The sequence below is a fragment of the Chinchilla lanigera genome, unplaced genomic scaffold (genome assembly GCF_000276665.1).
Source record: "Chinchilla lanigera isolate Chin_1 unplaced genomic scaffold, ChiLan1.0 scaffold00018, whole genome shotgun sequence".
In the NCBI taxonomy this organism is placed as follows: Eukaryota; Metazoa; Chordata; class Mammalia; order Rodentia; family Chinchillidae; genus Chinchilla; species Chinchilla lanigera.
Window position 1 is genome coordinate 26,608,822 of NW_004955419.1, and position 19,749 is coordinate 26,628,570.

The 19,749-nt window shown below is 48.3% G+C and overlaps 1 protein-coding gene across 1 annotated transcript in view; it reads right to left on the reverse strand.

Annotated features, from left to right (window-relative positions):
* The window catches only part of Col15a1 (collagen, type XV, alpha 1), a 110,579-nt gene that overhangs the window by 31,650 nt on the left and 59,180 nt on the right, over positions 1–19,749 (reverse strand). Inside the window, exons 13-23 of the mRNA XM_005382825.2 lie at positions 18,856–18,948; positions 17,479–17,604; positions 16,914–16,976; positions 10,098–10,133; positions 9,550–9,690; positions 9,290–9,358; positions 8,495–8,530; positions 8,295–8,378; positions 6,048–6,113; positions 4,060–4,095; positions 1,946–2,008 (exon numbers count right to left, since the gene is read on the reverse strand). Coding sequence (XP_005382882.1) covers positions 1,946–2,008; positions 4,060–4,095; positions 6,048–6,113; positions 8,295–8,378; positions 8,495–8,530; positions 9,290–9,358; positions 9,550–9,690; positions 10,098–10,133; positions 16,914–16,976; positions 17,479–17,604; positions 18,856–18,948 — 813 coding nt within the window. The remainder of the gene's footprint in view (positions 1–1,945; positions 2,009–4,059; positions 4,096–6,047; positions 6,114–8,294; positions 8,379–8,494; positions 8,531–9,289; positions 9,359–9,549; positions 9,691–10,097; positions 10,134–16,913; positions 16,977–17,478; positions 17,605–18,855; positions 18,949–19,749) is intronic.

Sequence of the window (19,749 nt, forward strand, 5' to 3'; positions counted from 1 at the left end):
TTGACTTGAGATCTGTCCCCACCGGAAATCCCTATTCTTGTTTAAACAGCTGAAATTGGTAAACAGATGAGGGTGTAAACACCGGAGGCCTCTCTCGACGCAGGGGCTTCATGTCTCCGTGGGTAAATTTACCTCCAAACTCCAGGTTCCTGTGCAAACGCTTACAAGTACTTGGTCAGGAAAAGCTATTCTACACATTGGGAAAGAGGAGAGGGAAGTCTGGGGCAAGGATGCAGGACCCTGACCCCAGTCCTGCCTTTAGTATGGCCATCAACTATCCCTGGAGGTCCCTGAGAACAAGGCCAGGTAGAGGAACCTCCTATGAACCTCAGAGGACTTCTTGCTGGAGCCTGGGGAGCTGAGCTGGGCCATGCAAGCCTCCTTTCAACAGAGCTGGAAGCAGCCAGGCAGTGGTGCCAAAGTGAGCAGAGAAGCCTCTTTTCTCCACCCCGCAAGGCCCACACCAGATATTTGGGTCTTACCACTCCACCGGTGAGGAAAGGCAGTCCTGAGCATGCCAGCAGCAAGAAGAAGCAAGCACAAAAGCGTTAGAGCCAGAGTGAGAGGAAGCACATTGCTGCCACGACTGAAGCAAAGGGGCTTGGGCACTTGTCCTGGTCATTCGAAGCGGCAGAGGGGTGGGGGCAGGGTTGGCAGAGGGGTGGGGGCAGGGGTTGCACATCAGACCCTCTAGGTCCATCTGACCTTGCCAATAGGACACAGAGCATTAAGAAAGCAAAGACTACTCTTGCTTAATCCAGCCTCCTCCTAAGCCTAGGAGCTACGTTGGTCTCATCTCATTTCTGCAGACCTGCATCAGCAAAATCACCCCAAGACATCATCCTCGCCTGGCTCCAAATTTTTGCCCAGAACACAACCCTCTGCCCTCTGGAGCTGTGGTCCTACAGGCGTGGGGGCCTCTCTCCTCTTTGCAGACCAGTGTGGCATGGTGGGAGAGAGAGGGACAGAATCCTAACAGTCCTTCCTCTCAGAAAGCAGGCCCCTCCAACTCCCCGTACGTAGCAGACCCGTAGGTTGCCCAAGCTCCCCCACCCTTTGCTCTGTGCAGACTTCCATCACAGCAGGCTGCACACTGTCCAATGTCTCTTTGCCCTTACAGGACAATGGATGAAAGAGGGATAGGATGAGACTATAATTGGGTGGGTGAAGCAATGGTTCTAATCTAGAGTCCTTGAGATCTGCTTGTGAATGTCACTATCCACTCTCATCTATAAAAGCCAACTGAGAAGCTAATTTTAAGAAGCCAGTGTGGAAGGTACAAAGGCCAATTCTGTACCTTGGGAGTCCTCAGAAAGTGCCCTGCATACTAACTATTTATTTCAAAGATTCTGGACCATGACTGTCATCCGACTGCCAAGTGTACCAACTTATAATTTCTAAATATCAGCCATTGTTTTATTCATTAATTATATGCTCTTTCATCCAACAGTCATTTCCAATGTCCTTTGTGCACCAGGCCTTGTGCTAGTACCCACGCTATAGAAGAGCTTGTTCTCAGGGAGCTCATACTCTAATGAAGATGCCCAACAGGTGGTTAGACAAAGCATAGAGCAATGAGACCAGCATTCAAAGGACTGTTGAGTTGCATTCTCTTTCCAAATTATGGTGAAAATCAGCTTCACCCCCAGAGTGAACTTCACCATGCAGGAACTCTGAGATTATATAAATTAACAGCTGAGAGTGACTGCAATAGGCACAGCCTCTCCTTAGAACCTAATGGAAATATTCTAGAATTAGTGGTGATGGTTGTACAGTGCTGTGAATCTACTAAAAAGTTACTGAATCATATAGTACAAAGGGATTTATTTGTTGTATATGAACTGTTTCTCGAAGGAGAAAAAAGTTAAAAGCTATGTTTAGTCAGTTTAAAATAGTTAGAAAATTCAAAAGCACAATCCCAGCCTGATACCCTGATCCCTCTTACCTGTTCTCCTTTGAGCCCTGGAAAGCCAGGCAAGCCAGTGTCACCTTTCGGTCCTCTAGGGCCCTGGAAGGAATTGTTGGAGAGTATTGTGTTGTTAAAAACCCTGTATCATTTTTAATGTCCTTGCTTTGTTTTGTTGGTATTTTGCTATGGTTCTTTTTTTGTTCTACTTTCTTTAAAATAAAAAATTAAAAAGAAAGATTAAATGCTTTCACTAATCTAAAAGAACAGAGCGTGCCATTTCCCAGGTAGATTAACTATGACATTTCCTCAACTTCGAGAGGTTCACAGGTCACGGCCTGGTAGACAAGAGCAGCTCTGAGCCTTAAGAGGCCTCCGGGCCCCACACCTCTTCGAATGTTGGATGATGGTGCTGCCCAAGCACTGGTTCTGCTGTTATGGGCCTTACTGCCTCAATTCCCCCACGGCTTCCTAGACCTTCCTGCAGCTCACCTTCCCCAACACTCCCGCTCCAATACTCTCTTCCTTCACTGGCTCCCTATTACCTACAAATGGGGTCCAATATCCTATCTGACATCTCAGTCCATCCCAGCCAGGCCTGAGTCAGCACTTCATCTTCCACACCCCTGATATGACTCCCTTCCTTTCCCTGGTCTCCCCCTTGCCTCTGAACTAGTGCTCATGCCACCCGCTGCAAAGCCAAACTCCACACTCAGCCAGATGCAGTCTCATCTCAACTCCAAGAAGCACTGAATGTGCCGGTGACTCACTTGGCCATGGCATCTACCCCTAAAGGACATTTCAACCCTTTATTGATATTTAACTTTTCATAAGCTCCGTCTTGATTTCTGGGTGACTTCTGGGTGAAAAGGTGAGCTGTCTATGACAGTGGTGGCTTTCACGTATTTGTGATTATTATTTTTCAGGAATGAAGCACTTCCCTTCCCTTTCTTTCAAATCAAGGCCTGAATGCATGCCCAATACACAAAATATGTCAGATGGATCTGTCCTTAAAGGAGTTCAGGGGCCTGAATCCTGCTTACTTGGCTCCCTCCTTCCTTCCTGCAGTGATTTGGGGGCTCTGCTGAGAACGCTGGACTCTTTCTAAGCACAGGAAACCCTCAGAGGAAAGTATGCTCCAGAACATGCCCTGGGCCTTGGTGCAGCTGAGCTGAGGCTGGAGCTCAGAGGTCAGGACTTTTCTCCTAACCCAGAGGCTGTCTTATGGCTACCACTCGCCTGCTTTTCTGGTTTTTTGGCAGTGCTGGGGATTGAACCCAGCGCCTCCTGTGTGCTAGGCAAGCACGCTACCACTGAACACATTCCCAGCTGTTCTGTTTTTTTGTGTCTGGTTGACATGTGTTTTTGATGTCTTCGTAGTTTATGTTCCTTTAGAAAATGTAAAAAGTTCAGGAAAGTATAATTAAATAGAAAGAGATCACCTATGGATCCACCATCAAGAACCAGTTTTTTTTACAGTTTTGATAAATTTCCTTCATTTGTCCTGGAAGTAGTGTGTATCACTTGTTGGCATGAGCCCTTTCAGACGTGCAATGTCTTGGAGAAATTGTGCAGGCTTCACCTGGGGCCAGACCTTTGGCTTCTGCACAAACTCAAAGATTTAGACAAAAATAGTCACTCTCTGCACTGATACACATCTTCACCTTCCAAAGTCCCGTAACGGTGCGCACACACTATTCATTATTAGACTATTATTCTATGGTTCCCCTTCCTCCCCTTCTTTCAAGTGCCACCAACTTATTTCTTCAGGCACTATTTGGACCTTATGAAATGTTTGACTCATCTATTGTCATTTACAGCAGCCAACTGCTGGCTCAGACTCTGGGCCTGACATAAAGAGACATGAGTAAGACCTAACCCTCCACAAGCTGCTCACGGAGTGGTGCAGGAAAAACAAACACACACAATGGCGCAAATAACTGTTATTTCATGCAGAAAGAATGGTGAAAATAGCGCCTTATGTAAGGACTAAAAGAAAAGGACCCTTGTAGGTGGGAGCAAGGAAAAAACAATGAACAAGCAGAGGCAAAATCACGGTCAGGCAGAGGTGGAGAAAACCACCACTCTGAGTGGAGGAAGAGCACGAGCACGGCTATGGGGCCCAGATGGAGGACGGTTACTGTGGTACTTACTGGGAATCCGGGCAGCCCAGGCAAACCATCAGGCCCCTGTGACACACCAAAGACAAAGAGTTTCCAGAATCAGGCAGAATCATGCCCCAGAGTAGGGGCCACTCCCTCCCAGCCTGTTTGCACCCAGTGAATGTGCTGTCCCATTTTGTGAAGGAGGACACTGAGGCCCAGGAGGGAAGAGACTATGTGCACAGAGTCACGCAGCTAGTTAGTTAGTACTAGAGCACACACTATACTGGGGCCACTCACACTGGCCATTTTCAAGGAACCGGGGCACAAAGAACTTGTGCTTCATTACCCTGAGCACCAGGGTCTCTACCTGCCAACCCCAGGCAATTGCTGCTATTGAAAGTGCAAGAGTTTGGCAGAAGAAATAAAGACAGAGAGGAGGAGGGAGGCAGAGAGAGAGAGAAGGAAGGAAGGAAGGAAGGAAGGATAGAAGGAAGGAAGGAAGGGAAGGAGGGAGAGGGGAGGGAGGAAGAAGGAAGGAAGAAAAAGAGAAAGAGAAAAGAAAGAAAGGAAAGATGGGTAGATAGATGAGACCGCTACCGAGTACAATAAAGTATGACCCCGCATTAGCGATAAAGGGGCCTGGATGCACCCAAGGCCAAGCCAATGGCTGGGAAGCAAGTAGGAAGGAAAATGGGGAGAGGCACCGTAATGCAGGCAGACAGGGCCCAGGGCGAGCAGACCAGAGATGCCTACTCTTCAATTTTAACCTGCATGTGTCTTGCTTCAGCATCACCCAAAACCACCTATCACCCAAAATCTCCAGTAGTTTGAGGATAACACAGACCCTCTGTAAATGGGTTCCTGTTTATCAGTTGGTTTACCATATGGTTGAATACTGGGGTCTTTTGGATGATATTTTATTTTATTTATTAATTTTTTCCGTTACACTGAACTATGTCCCCAGCCCTTTTTTTTTTTCTATCACTAAGTTGCTAAGTTGCCCAGGCTAGGCTTAAACTTGTGTACCTCCTGCTTCAGCCTCCCAGAGTGCTGGGAATGCAAGCGCGCACCACTACGCTTGGCTTGGATGGTATATTAATGGCAATCAAGGAAAAGGAGCCTTGTGGGTGCAGTGCAGAAGAGACAGCAAGTGGTCCCCCACAGACTGGCACTACTCCACAGAAGGACAGACCCAGGGGCAGAGCAGCCTCCCAGATAACTGAAGAAATCTTGGGGCAGATTCTGGTTTCCCCCGAGGCTATGCACGGTTGAATGTTCAGGCCAACCTTGTTGGCCCTAGGGGACATCCATGCAGCCCTAGTGGACATCTGCATTGCACAGCTGGAGAGGTATAAGCCTGTCTCTAAGGTGATTTACACAGATGCCACAGTGTACAGAGCAGTCTCCCACTCCTCGCTTGCCATAAGCTGCCCGAAGCCTGGCACAGTGCTACTGGGAAGAGAATCTGGAGTGGAGAGGAAGGTGTAGCCCTGAGGTTCCAAAAGCCAAAGCTTTTTTCTCTTCCTGGCTCCCAGCAGATACAGTGGGACATTACTGCAGTGGAGGCAGGAAGCTTCCTTCCTCATAGGCCCTGTTATGCTATGAGTCAACTCTGAGAACTTTTGGAAGTAACATGACTTTCTTGTGTGTTAATTTCCTCATCTCTAAAGTGCAGCTAGAAAGACTAAAGCAAGTCACGTTCTCTCCTTGTGCTGCAGTTTCCCCATGAGCACAAGGGTAGCTCTTCTTGTGCCGTGAGACGAGACAAGGCAGATAAAAGCAGGGATATCAACTTATTTGTTACCAGGATTCTCGGACTTCTGTTTTACCTGATGCACAAGACCAAAAGCTGCACTGGGCACAACTGCACAGTCAAATGAATGTGACAGCAACTCCTCAGAAAGGCAAAGCTCCCTTCCATTCTACTTTGATATACTCTAGCTCTGTGCACCAACAGCTAAAAGAGATCCCAAGCCAAGGTGGCATTGTTTCAACAGGGTTGGAAACCTCCCTGTAGGGCAGCAGTGAATACAAACCGGAGGCCCTAGGAGCTCAGGAATGTCGGAGAAATTCAAGGATCCATGCGTGATGTTGATCAAAGACTGAAAAGAGAAAAAAAATCAGACAATGAGGACAAAGAATGGCATGTGTTCCGCCTTGTTTCTGGCAGTGAAGCTTTAGTTGAAGTCACCCAGCATGGCACATATTGGTAACACCCCAAAGCCAATGCCAAGCACATTCATCCTTCCTACTTCCTATCCAATAGCTCTGCTCTGCCTTGTCATTTTCCTCTTTTAATTAGCTTTCAAATGACACACTACATGCATGCCCTCTCTCTTTCTCTCTCTCTCTCTCTCTCTCTCTCTCTCTCTCTCTCTCTATATATATATATATATATATATATATATATATATATATACATATATGCACCCACAGAAAGCATACAGTGTTGGTGTGTATTCATGTGGTTAGTTTACATAAATGGCATCAGGCTTATGTATTATTCTTCAACTTGCTTTTTTCACTCAACCATATTGTGTGGAGATCTTCCATGCAGAATTTTGGAGTATGCCTATTTTTAGTTTCAACAGACTGCCAAAGAGCCGTCCAAAGGGGCTGTGCAATTTACACTTGCACCAGAAGCGTAAGAGAGAACCTATTTCCTCACAGCTTTATCCACTCAGTATTTTTAAATCATACACTTTTTTTTTTCACTTTACTCATCCTTTCCCCAGTTATGTGGAACTTTTTGTCTTTTGGTTGTCTACCAGCGTGATGCTATTTCTCTCAAAAGGGCCACAATTTTTGAAACTACAATGGCTCAGTATTGAGTGGACCATGATCTGACCCCTGCCTACATTCAGCTTTCTCTCCAGATTTACATCACTCATCTGCCTTCACCTGCAGACAGCTCTCTGCATCCTGAGCACACAGTCCTATTCTCTGCTTCGGCTCAGGATGTCCCTCAAGCTTGAACTCTGGAAATTCTGTCCCTCAGGCCTACCTGGCAATATCCTTCTTAGTTTTGCAGGCACTGCCCAAAGACACTGCCTCCACAAAGTCTTCCCTGATTTCGCATATCCCAAGCTTTCTTGGGATTTCTCATATTTCATCTTTCTTCCCTTATCCTGGCACTGTCACCGCTATTCTCCTGACCTCACTACCTTCTGTGTCTCACTATCTTTATATCCACAGCACCTGACACAGACTCAATGCCATGAGTATTGGTGCCAGAGTGGTGATCAGAATTAAACAACATCTAGCTAACAGTGATGAAGCTTGCCCTAGGTGCCTGGCAGTGGGGACAGAAAGAAGAATAGAAGTTTCAGGCAGCAAGTGGAAGAGACAGATATGTCATCAAGCCATTGCTGTATGATGATGGGATTTTAATATGAAGTCACATAAGCATGTCTTACTGACTGCTCTGTTGGTGGGGATTGGAAGTGGATGTTCCCCCTACTTGTATGGAGATCACGTGGAGTATGGATATTTTTAGTTTTAACAGCCCATGAAAGAGCCATCCAAAGGGGCCATCCAAAGATGTTTCCTTGACAAGAAAGGATGGCAGATCCGGAAAGGACCCACAGGTGTGCTCAGCCTTCTCTTGGACCACTCCTTAAAGTCAACCAGTTGGATGAATTCTCTGACCAGTACTACTCAGTGGCACAGAAACAGCTGTCTTACTAATGAACATTTTGCTTGGAGAGAAGCTGATGTGCCCATTTGAATGCATTCGTAGAGAGGGGGTAAGGAAGGGGAAACCTCGCAGGGTATTTGCTCCCCACCATTCCCAGCTGCCCTGCCTGCCCTGAGCAATCTCCAGGAAGCACCCCTAATATCTGGCAGGCAAGTCTTTTTGACTCTATGGTGAGTCAGCAGAGAAAAGGCCTTCAGTGCAACTTCTATGGGCAGTGAGGTGGTCCTGGGCCTGCCCCTTCATCATTGGCTTTATTTCTCAGCCTGTTCAGAAGCTGCCTGGGGAAGATGAGCGCTACTTATTTAGGGCTTCCTCAAGTCTTCAATAGCTCTTATGTTCCTAGGATGTTTTTTGAGTTTACCTCAAATGGTGCCAAAAAGAAGAGAAGGCTCTAGAAGTGCTGTGGGAGAGAATGGTGCTACCAGGACAGGAGCAAACAGCTGAAGCAGGCTGGCAGGTGAAAGCTCTAACGCCATATGCTGGCTATGTGAAGCAGCCCCAAAGCCCTGAAGTGGTGGTCAACGGACTCCCCCACCTTCGGCAAAAGCAAAAGACACATACAAGCTCTGACGTGGGGGATACTCACACTAGATAAGATCTCAATCCGCCCAGGGGGACCCCTGGGTCCTGGAGGTCCCACAGTGCTGACTCCGTCCAACCCCCTTTCACCCTGGTTACAGCAAGGAGAAGTGGAAACAGTCACTGTACATGTGGAAGAACATCCTGCATGTTTCCAGAACCAGCTGGGAAGTCCTCCCACTCACCACCTTAGATCTGCGACCTTACCTTGGGTCCCTGGTCTCCTTTTTCTCCTTTGAGACCCTGGCAAAATAAACAAGTAGCTCAATAGGTGTTCTTAGTTTTCTTCTATTCACTTTGCTCACTCCCACTTATCCTTGAATTTTATTGTCACTCCCTATGTGGATTTTGTCCCAGGCAATGGCAGCAAAGGAAAAAGGGCAAATTCCCCTTCCAGAGTCAGGAGGAAGGAACCTCCAGTGAGAATGAGGGATTGGAGGTCGCTTCCCAGACCTGAATGTCCTCTTGGCCCATATCAGAGCCCTCTGCCTCTGGAGAGGTGGATGTCTAAATATTTAATCACAGGAGGTGCCATGCTGTTCTCTTCCGCATGCTTGGCTCTGGGTCCCACATGACAAAGATCATGAGGGGGTGGCCATCGTGAGAGCAAGCATCACGGGAAGGACAGACCACACCTCCTGAGAACACATGCAGTAGGGAGCACTGGGTTTTGAAATGGGGCACAGCATGAGTATTGAATGGGGCAGCGGGAGGGAGGCAATGAAGCAGAGATGCTTTGAGGTAGGGAAGTGGGGAGAGAAAGATGATTTTCAAGTTTTCCCACGTGGTCTTCTGTGCAAAACTCTGCGGGGGTCCCCAGAGACACAGGCTAAAAGGAGCACCCCATAGGCAACACAGTCTCCCCGCTGCACAGCTGGGGGCTGACAGCACAGAGGGGAGGAATTATTGGAAGGGGCGGAGCCAGTGCAATCCCCCACCGCCTCCTCACTCTGATGTGACAGCAGAACAATCCTTACAAGAAGGTATTGAAAGTCAACCTACAGTGGAAACGGTTGGCCTGGAGATTCTGGGTTCACTCAGCAGCCTGATATTTCCTGAGCCCTCGGTATCCTGGCAAAGAAGGGAGAATGAGAATCTCAGATCTGACTGTTCAGCAAATACCTGCACCAAGTTGTATTGGGACCTGGGAGCCCACAGGGGATCAGCACAGCCTCTCCCCTCAGACCAGCATTCAGTGAGCCGCTCTTTCTAAAAATCCCTACCGCACATCGTGCACTAACCACAGAAAGGAGGATGAGTACCTCAAATTCAGGTCCTGTTGCACATCCAGGGCCTGGGGGACCTGGGGGTCCAGGAGGCCCTGGAGGTCCCATGATTCCGGGAGTGCCAGCTTGTCCATTTTTTCCTGGGGGTCCTGGTAAGCCTCTGTTACCGGGGTCACCCTGTAAGGAAGAGGACAAGCTGACCACTAGCACCAGATTTATCATGGAAGAAGCCACACACACCTGAGTTGGATACTGCTCCTTAAAGTCAACCAGTTGGATGAATTCTCTGACCAGTACTACTCAATGGCACAGAAACAGCTGTCTTATTAATGAACATTTTGCTTGGAGAGAAGCTGGTGTGCCCATTTGAATGCATTCGTAGAGAGGGGGTAAGGAAGGGGAAACCTCGCAGGGTATTTGCTCCCCACCTATCCAGCTGCCCTGCCTGCCTTGAGCAATTCCTCCGAGGTGTGTTTTCCACTGCTACATGACATCCACATGTTTAACACTGCACCTCGACTGTCCAAGCAATGATAGCAAACCCAAGGTAGACAAGAAGGGGCAAGGAAGCTGCTTTTCTTTACCTTTTCACCAACTGAGCCATTAGGCCCTCTTGCTCCCTGAAAAACAAACACAAGGGCCAGTGAGTACCCATTTCCTTTAGATATGTTCAGAAGAAAATGCAGGACTATGAGCCCTCAAGCAACAGAATATGTTCAGGGGTTTGGCTGATTTCTCCATGCTAAGCAAACTGCAATCGGTGGCAGTCTGCTGGGTGAGTCATGCTGAGAGCTTGTGAAACCCATTCTTCAGCTACTAGCTCACTCCATACCTCGAGAGCAAACCAGAGCACTTGGAGATGAGTCAGGAAGGGATCACAGAATTCCTCAGAGAGCTGTCAGTGCGCTGAAGCAGTCCTCTTTCCACCCCTCCCAAGGCAGAGGTGAGGGCTACTTCCCTTATTCTAAACCAAGACAAGAGGCTCAAGAATCGACATTCATTCCCCCTACTTTTAGAAATATGGGAAATGAAGTCTGATTCTCTTGTGAGAAGATCTTAAGACCAAAAGCTGACCAGAGTGGCCCCCAGAGGATAGAAGAAGTGTAGAGGTTTCACAGGACCAGTTTACATGTCCACCCCCAGAGGGAACCACACAGTTAAGGTTTCTGGGAGATCAGACATGGATCCCATAGTCAGAAGCCCAGAAAAAGTTTCCAGAAAAGCAAGGGACCCACAGGAGGCAGGTGGACAGGAATGGTCATCTCCCCTACATAAGGCAATAGTAGTAGGGAACCTCAGATGCAAAATTCTGAGGAGACCACAAATGCACCTGCAAGAGATAAGCCAGCAATTGCATGGCCATGCAGGAGACAGTGACATGATGATGATGTGACAGCCACATAAAGCTGTGTGCCCTCAGCCTCTCTTTTCCCAGGCTGGAGTCCCCTTCCTGTGTCAAATCCACAGGAAAGACAGAATGGGTAGTTCTAAGACATCTGTGCTCAAAACTAAGAAGGGAATCACTTTGGACCTGAAATAGGGATGCCACAGGGAAAGAGATGGGAAGCTGAAGACAGAGGCCTTAGCCACCGTGAGCAACCAGGGGAAGAAAAGTATCCTGAAAAGTAGTGAGAAAGCCAGGAACAGAACGGCTTACAGGCCTCTGCAGCAGGACAGCCACCCACTCCCACCACTGCCCCTCTGCTCCTATGCACACCTTATCATCACGAGGACAGTGAGAGTTATTTATTGGTGCAGAGAGATAAGGTGATTGGGACCCCTGGAAGGTCCACAGGCCTCTGATGTACCCTGCCTGACAGTGTATCCTATACTTTTCATCCCCTTCCTGAGACTCACAAACCTCAGAAGCAGCTACTTAGTCCTCTTCCCCAAGGCCTGTGCAAGCAGAGGTAGAAGACAGTCTAAAGCAGGATCCCAATTTCAAAAGCAACACATAAACAAGACACAGCAATCCTATGAAGAAAAGCAACACTATGAAGGAAACACAACAAAGCCAACAACCAAATATCCAGTGAAGGAAATAATGTGAAGAAAGCAGCCCAATTTGGATGTTTTAAGTACACAATATACATTCTTGGAGAGGAAAGAGACGTTATAGCCACAAAACAAGAACAAGCTATTACAAGAATAATATGAAATAGAACCAGTTAGAGATCTTGGAAATAAATGCATATAACTGTTGCAATAACTCTACAGAGGGATTGAGCAACAAACAGACACACCTGAATGAGAAGTAAAGGGTAAAGGGAAGCTTGGGCTACAGAATTCTCACAGAAGGCAGCACAGGAGGATAAGCACCTAGAAAGAACAATAAAATAGAGACAGAGGACAGCGTCAGAAGCCCCAACGTCTGTTTAACTGGAGAAGCAGAGGGAGAGGACAGAGAACAAAGAAAAGGCTGGGGGAAGACAAATGCCTCCTGCCTGAGGCACACTTGGGCATGGTAAAGCCCCTGGCTCTCATGGTGGCAGGTCTTGTGTCCCCTGCTCAGAGACCTTGCCCAGTCCTTGGCCTGGGAATGGGGACAGAGGGGAGAAAAGAGCGAAGTGGGCACGGGGCCTCCTGGCAGAGGCACCAGGCTCCCAGGCAGGAAGCGTGATGCTGAGCGACACAGACATGTTGCCCTCAAACCCTCCGTGGGTGCTTCTGAGGTGGCTTGTGGAACCCAGGGTGCCTCCCAGGCCAGGGAGCTGTGGGGCCACCCTGGCTATCTGGGAGGTACTGGGTGAAGGAAGTAGCTGAACATGGGACCTGTTCCCCCGCTCGGGCCGGTGCACTTGGGAAGAAACTGGGGGCAGAAACATGACTCAAATAATTAAGTCCCTACTTTGCTGCCTAATCTGGAGGCTCCAGCTTCTTGTGTCTGCTTCTCTTGTGTGTGATCAGTTATACCATCACCTGCTGCCATCTGTCCTTGAGGGAAGCGATGACTTTTTGCTTCTTCCCAGCAACGAGTCAAATCACTGTCAGGGCTACTGTGAAACAGAAGATAAAGTAGCCCCATTGCTGAGAACCTAATAGTTGTTTTGTCAGCTGTCCCCATTAGAGAAAATTATCATAGAATGAAAAACTACTTTTTAAAATTGCTTTCTCTATGTTTTAAAGTCAAGAGTGCATCTTGTAGCAGTTTCAGAGGAAGTTCTAGAATATATTTTGGACCCTGATTTATCTGAAACAGAATGGTTCATCTCAGAAATAGATAGCTTTACCCAGCTTGTCCATGGCGGAAAGATGGAACTTGGAGACATTCAACTGGCTTGCAGTATGGTGGCCACCAGTTCCCGGAGTGAATTAGTTCGAGGATGGAAGAGCCTACCTTATCAGGAATTTCATGAACAGATTGGGTGAAAGGTGAAGCTCTGATGAAAGGCTCAGGCTAAGTCCTTCATTCCTTACTCAGAGTATTTTTGCTGGGTGTCTGTGAACTGTCTTGGAATTCCAACCAGCAGAGCGGCAAGTGTGGCTATAAGTGATGCAATATGCGCAGAGAACTCTGCAATGGAAGCTTCATAAAGGAATGAGGCACAGTCATGCTGCATCTTATAGAATTGTGGTTTAGAGTTCATTAGACTTCTGGGTTCATTACAGTGAACTGGACTGGTAAGGCCAGAAGTAGAATCCAACATACAGGAACATCAGAGAATAGACACATGGAACTTTTTCTATCGGGGGCCCTCAGATTGTGAGTGTCCGCTGGTTTTGCTCATGGTGTTTGCAATATTGACAATTTCAATTTGTTATCCACTACAACTGCCAATGGTTTATTTAGTTTTATGAAGGCCTATCATCCAGATGTTCTGCTATCTGATGATGAAAGAAAACGTTGAAGGAAATCAGACAAATAATGTGATATTTCATTTACATATGTTGTTACAAGCTCTAAACTCGTCACTGGATCCTAGGCAATAACAGTTCACTGCTCAAATGATTCCACTGCTGATGCTTCTTCCTCTTCTCCTGCCTCCCGTTCCTCTTCTCCTCCCCCTCCTCTTCCTCCTCCTTTACTTCCTCTTCTTTCTTTTTCTTGCACTGCTGAGGATCTAACCAAGGTTGTGCCCATGCGAGGCAAGCACTCTACCACTGAACTATAAACTCAGCCTCAGCTCAGCAGTGCCCTGTTTTTTATTATAGAAGAGTTAGACAATTGTTCAAAGACAGAATGGGGTTACTGAGAAAAAGAAGTGGTAACGATCTTATTGCATTTCTCTTGCATCTTACGGACAAAGACAGAGACTTGTTTTACAGTGAAATTTTGGGCGCAGTGAGATTACTCAAAGCCAGTTGTGGGAGTGCAACGTCCTTTAGCAATTCTGCGTACTGAGGAAAATTTCATAGCACAGACTCTTTCCTGCCTGGGTGTCCCAGTACTTTCTGAGAACTAAGAAAAAACACACGTGACCTAGAACCTCAAAAAAAAGCAAACAATGCTCACTGTTCATCTAAAAAAAACCTGTCCATGTCCTCCAGCAAGTTCCTCAGCATTCCTTCCAGAGTGTTCTTAGAGAGCAGGCTGCTTGCACTCATCCTTCTCGAGCTAAAGGTCTTAGAGTTAGCTACTGACCTTAATTTGGGGAAATAAGGAATATGTCTATCATTGAACTCTGCATAGAATAATCTGTTTGATATTCTGAATGACTGTACACATTTTGATGACAATCTCGTTTTCTTATCATAATAATATCTAGTTAAATGAGCTGAACCTTATTCTTTGAGGGGAAACCCGCACTGTAGATAACTGCCTGGACAGATCTTTTGTGTTCTGCTAATAAGAAGGGCAGCTAACTTCATCAGGGCATGAGAAAAACTTCCCTACAAGTGGATCCATCCAACCATGAAGGTACTCCCTGGGAATGAGACCCCTGCCACTGGAGGTATGCAAGCAGAAAGACAGAGACTGTAGAGGGCAGTCAAGGATCAAATGTCTCATTGGACTACGTTCTATAACTTCACTGAGATCACCCATTGTCTTCAGCACACTTTTGTTAATTCACATTCAGACTGTACTCCTTGGTTTACTATTTTTTTTTTTTTAAGGTAAATGTCATGTGCGAGGTTTTCCTGCAGCTCTCCAAATGCAAATTTCCCAGTCCTTCTAAAAAACATCACATACACACAATGCAACACATGGGACTCAGAGCAAATTTTAGGAACAACCAACAAACAAGTGAGATTGATCTCCAACAGTCACCCTGGGAAGCTGCCACTCCATGCTCATCCAAGCGGCTAATTCCCCAAACTGCAGAGCCATCTGTGGGGTGTTCTGTGTGCAGACACAGGCAAGGGTACCTTTAGATTCGAGATGGAGTGTGGGAGGGTTGGGTGGGGCCAGGGGAAGTTGTAAGAACAGGCAAGGTAAGTGTAGGTTGGTGGTATTTCCTGCAAAATTTAATGTCTTATGAAAAAGTCAGTATATGCAAAACGATTCTCTACAGCTCAACAGTCTTTTTTTTTTCCTGAGAAATGTGATTTCTGTGAAAACTGGGTTACTTTTGAATTAAACATGTTTGAGAGCTGACAGAAACTGGAAATTTAGTTCAGTGACTGTGGTGTCCAGGCAGTCAGTGTTTTCAATATCTTCATGGAGCACAGGAGGCTTCAGCCCTCATACCATGGGGATGAGACCCTCTCTCCTCAGAACCCTCGCAGATAACCTCTCAGCACACTGCCAGTACGAGGCTCCTTATTTTTATGGCGCCCTTTGCCAGCACTGCTCAGCTTATCTCAAGCAGGCTGGCAAGGAAAAGGGGTTAGAATTCTCCCACCCTAGCATCAGCAAGGACTTACAGACAGAAGCTAGGGTAGGCCTACAGACACAGAAGGAAGGAAGGAAGGCAGGGTGAGCTCTGGGAATGGCAGATCAGAATGGTGCCTGCAGGAAGCTTTGTTCATTCATCAAACATAAATGGAGGTCTACGCTAGGTTCTCAGGGTACAGAGACTATTATGTTTTCCTGGTGCTCTCCAAATGCAAAATTCCCAGTACTTCTAAAGGACTGGGAAAGTCAGGGTGGGGGTAAGGGACAGACAGGTCAGCTAACACCTTCAGTGTCATTGGCTAAGAAGGTTCTCCACAGCACAAACATTGGGCTGATAGAAGGCAGGAAGGAGGTGTGTTCTCTGCTCAAAGGGAGGGCTTCCCAGAGGATATTCAGCAGTCCCCCCACCCCACCTCATAGTTCCACTCTCCGAAGTTTCCAGTTATCCAGTCAACCACAGTCTGAAAATATTAAGTAAAAAAGGCCAGAAATAAGCAATTCACAAGTTTTACATTGTGTGTCATTCTCAGTATCAGGAAGAAATCTTGCACCGTCCAGCTCCACCCTGCCCAGGACGTGAATCATCCCTTTGGGCCAGTGCACCCACACTGTATATACTGCCTATCAGTAACTTAGTAGCCATTGTGGTTATCAGATTGGCTATTACAGTATTGCAGTACTTGAGTTATTACTTTACTTAATAATGGTCCCAAAGTGCAAGATTAGGGATGCTGGCATTTTTATTATACTCTATTATTATAATGGTTCTATTGTATTGTTAGTTATTATTGTTAATCTCCTACAGTGACCAATGAATGCACTAAACTTTATCATAGGTGTGTCCATATAGGTAAACAGTATATATAGGGTTTGTTACCGTCAGTGTTCCAGGCATTCACTGATGGTCTTAGAAATATTCCCTTAGGATAAAGAAGGGGGCTGTTGTATTTGAAGTGGGCCTTGCAAGGTGAGAAAAGGAAAAGAACATCCCAGACAGGATGAAAGCGCATGCAGAGGCCATGGGCTGGTGACGAGGGGCAGGCCCAAGCCTCTCAGCAGGGTTGGCCACTGCCTGAGCCGTGTGAGGGAAGAGTGGGGAAAAAGCTAGAGAGCAAAAAGCTGGCACAGATCGGGAAGGCGTGAGGGCCCTGTCTGGCAGGGACAGTGGACAGGGCCTGGCCGATGAGGGCCTGCTATGGGAGGCTGCATCAGCCAAGGGTGCAGGACGGACTGTGGGCGCAGAATGGGCACCAGTGAGACACCAGTGTCATGGTGTGGTAAGAAGAAAGGAAGGTCAATCAGAGTGGAGAGAAAGGTGAGCGATGTGGAGGTCAGTCTTGGCAACAGGGGAAAGAGGGCGAGGAGGAGCTGGAGAGAGACCCACGTCTGAGTCCAGGTCAGCTGGTAGATGGCAGCACTGTTCACTAAAGCTGAGACAGACAGGAGCAGGCGGGGGAGATGCTGAGCACGTTTGGCATAACGAGTCCCACGGTTGGGACGTCAAGCAGAGGTGATCAGATGGGGATCACCAAGTCATTCCCAGAAGAGGCAAGGTCATGTTTAGGGACCAGAGAGTGTGGCTCTGGTGGCTCCCCATGTGAAAACCCTCACAGCTTCCCCGTACCTTCTCCCCTTTTATCCCAGGACGCCCGGTGGCTCCATCGAGTCCAGGCTCTCCTTCGGGTCCCTGGGGAACATAAAATACAGTCAGCCCACAGCATCTCCAAGAGTCTCACAAACCCTTCTAGAAGGAGGGCAGGTGGGGAGCTGGGTAAGGAGGGCAGGCTCAGGGCCTTGTGTCAGGGCCTAGCAAGAGTGCCAGTCCTGGCCCACCTGGGCTACCACTGGCTGTGCCCCTTGGACAAGCATCCTTCAGTCTCTGGGTCACATTTCCTCTTTTGTGGGGACAACAGGGCAGGTTTGGACCTGATGGTCTCCAAGGGGCCAGCTCTGGAGTCCTACAGTTCCAAGGCCCTACGTGAGTCTGCGCTTCCTACACTGACCACCATGAAACGGAAATCAGGCATACTAGGATGCTGCTTCCCAGGAGGCTCAGCAACCATCCAGATGAAGAGGGGTTCTGCTCACCACATTAGCTAGCTGATCTCTCCCAGCCTTAGACAGTGCTAGGTTCTGCATCTGTACCTCCCTCCTCGGCCACTGAGAGAGGGAGGGGATCAGCTGCTCACCGGGAGTCCAGGTTCGCCAGCAGCTCCATCCTCTCCGGGAGAGCCAGGAGGCCCCATGAGAACATCAGTTCCTGGTTTTCCTGGAATCCCAGGTAAGCCAGGTGGTCCTGGGGGCCCTGGGGGACCCTAGTAAACAAGGCATTCTGTTAGAAACAACGGGGTGGGTGTTGGGAGTCGCTGAGGCTGGAAAATAATTACACACGCAGGATGAAGCCAGCCCGAGAACATGGGAGCTCCTCGAAGCGGCTAAACAAGCAGTTGTAACTTGTTAACTGATTGCTAGGCAGCAAGGCAGAAATTAACCAACCTCTGGAGGGTATAAATAAACGCTCTACTGTTCGGGGGCATTTCCCCTTCTCCACTCAGGAGAGAGGGCCTCCACCTGATCCCACCTTTTTGTCTTTTGTCTATTTTTTTCCCTCATTCTCACCGCTGTTCCTTCAGCGGGTACAGCAAGAACCTGACAGATCCTTATAGGTGGGGAGGAATATATACTGAGCACGTGTGTTTGTTCCATTCTTAGAACAACCATACAAGGGAGACTTGGTGTCCCTGCTTACCAGATGGGGAGACTGAGGCACAATGAAAAGATGACACTCAAAGTCTCACCCCCACATGCAGCTCTTACATGTAAGAGCTGGGATGTGAACCTAAGGCATTCTGAGCCCATTACATCATGTGATATACTGTATAGATATAGACAGTAAAGATCCAATTAGTTGGGCTCCCCAAAAGGGCTCTGGCTAATTTAGCTTTCTGGGGTCCCACCCCACTTGTTGTTTGGCCTTGTCATTGACTCTTCCTGAAGTATACACATCTCTGAAGTCTCTTGGTAGGTTGGTTGATTCTACCAGCCTGGAAGGTCCCAAGAAGAGCCAGTAGGATCCTACTCCATTCATCAGGGAGAGCAGTGCCCTTCCAGCTTGGCTACAAGGAGTGGGCAGAGGGCGAGGCAGCCAAATAGAGCTCCTAACTGGGAACTCAGGGAAGATAAGGCTGGGCCTGGTGACAGAGCAACAGCTGCAGTGGGAGAGGGAGGCTCTCCCTGGGCGGTGATTTAGAGAAACTGGTGGAGCCTAGCTTTGGGCAGGAGGCCAGGGGGCTACAGACTCCAAAGAGGAAGGAAGAGCATAAGAGCTGCATGTGGGGGTGAGACTTTGAGTGTCACGCTCACTTAAAACCAGACAAAACTGATTGAAGTGAAAATTTTCAAATACATGCAAAAGTGAAGAGAAAAATGTAACAAAGCCCCGAGAATTCATCACGAACGGTCCTCAGTGTGGCCTGGCTGCTTTCGTCCCTGCCGCTCGCACATCCTTCCCCCGGTCATTTTTAATTTAGGCCCGGACACCAGGTGGCATCGCCCTTCACACTCACTCTTAGCAATTCTTCTCGGTCCACCAGATCCCCAGAGCCAGAGCCGATGTCCAGGCCCCAGCCCGGGTCAGAGCCTTCAGCCTCGGCACCCACCTGGAGAGAGAAGAGATTCCCCCAGCTTGGACTCTGCAGACTCCAAGGACAGCCACACCGCTGGATGTTTTCCCTACATCATGGCCCAGCGACTTTTATCACCCAGTTTCCCTCTTGCCTTTCTCCCACTCCAGCTGCCCTTCTCCCTCACAGCCTGTCCGTGTGCAGCCCAGAGGGGCCGGTTCTCAGCCTCCTCACCCACCCTTAAACCCCGCTCCAGGCCCAGTTCTTCAGTTGCCTCCTTCACAAAGCCCTCCCCACCCCTTTTCCAAGGGTGGAAGTCATCTCTCCCTCTTCTGGGTTCCTCTGGCCTCTGCTCAAGGGCCCACTAAGGTACTAGGAGCACCTGACTTGGAGCTTAGCTGTTGGTGTCCGCCAGCCCCTCTAGACCAGGGCAGACCCAAATATTGACCTCCTGCCTGCCCAGAGTCCACCACAAAGGCACTCGGTATGCACTTGTCATTGTTCCCAATGGTCTTTAAAGCAGCGAAGGGAATTTTCAAAATGCCTTCCTGGTACCAAGTTTCTGAAGACAGGAGGCCTCCTTGGATCACTCAGTGGATGTGTGCTGGGCACCCACAGAGAGGTTCCAGGAAGAGCTGGGCGTGGGCGAAGAGTATGTGCCAGAAATCATGTGGTGGGGACGTGCAGTAGGACAGGGGGTGATGAGGGAGGAGGGGGACCAGGCTACTGCCCTCTCTGTCTCAGGGAAGAGGAAGCACTGCAGGCTGGACTCGGGGAGACCAAGGGACAGCATGGACGGGGAGTGAGAGGGAGAAGCCTACCTGAGGACATTTCCTG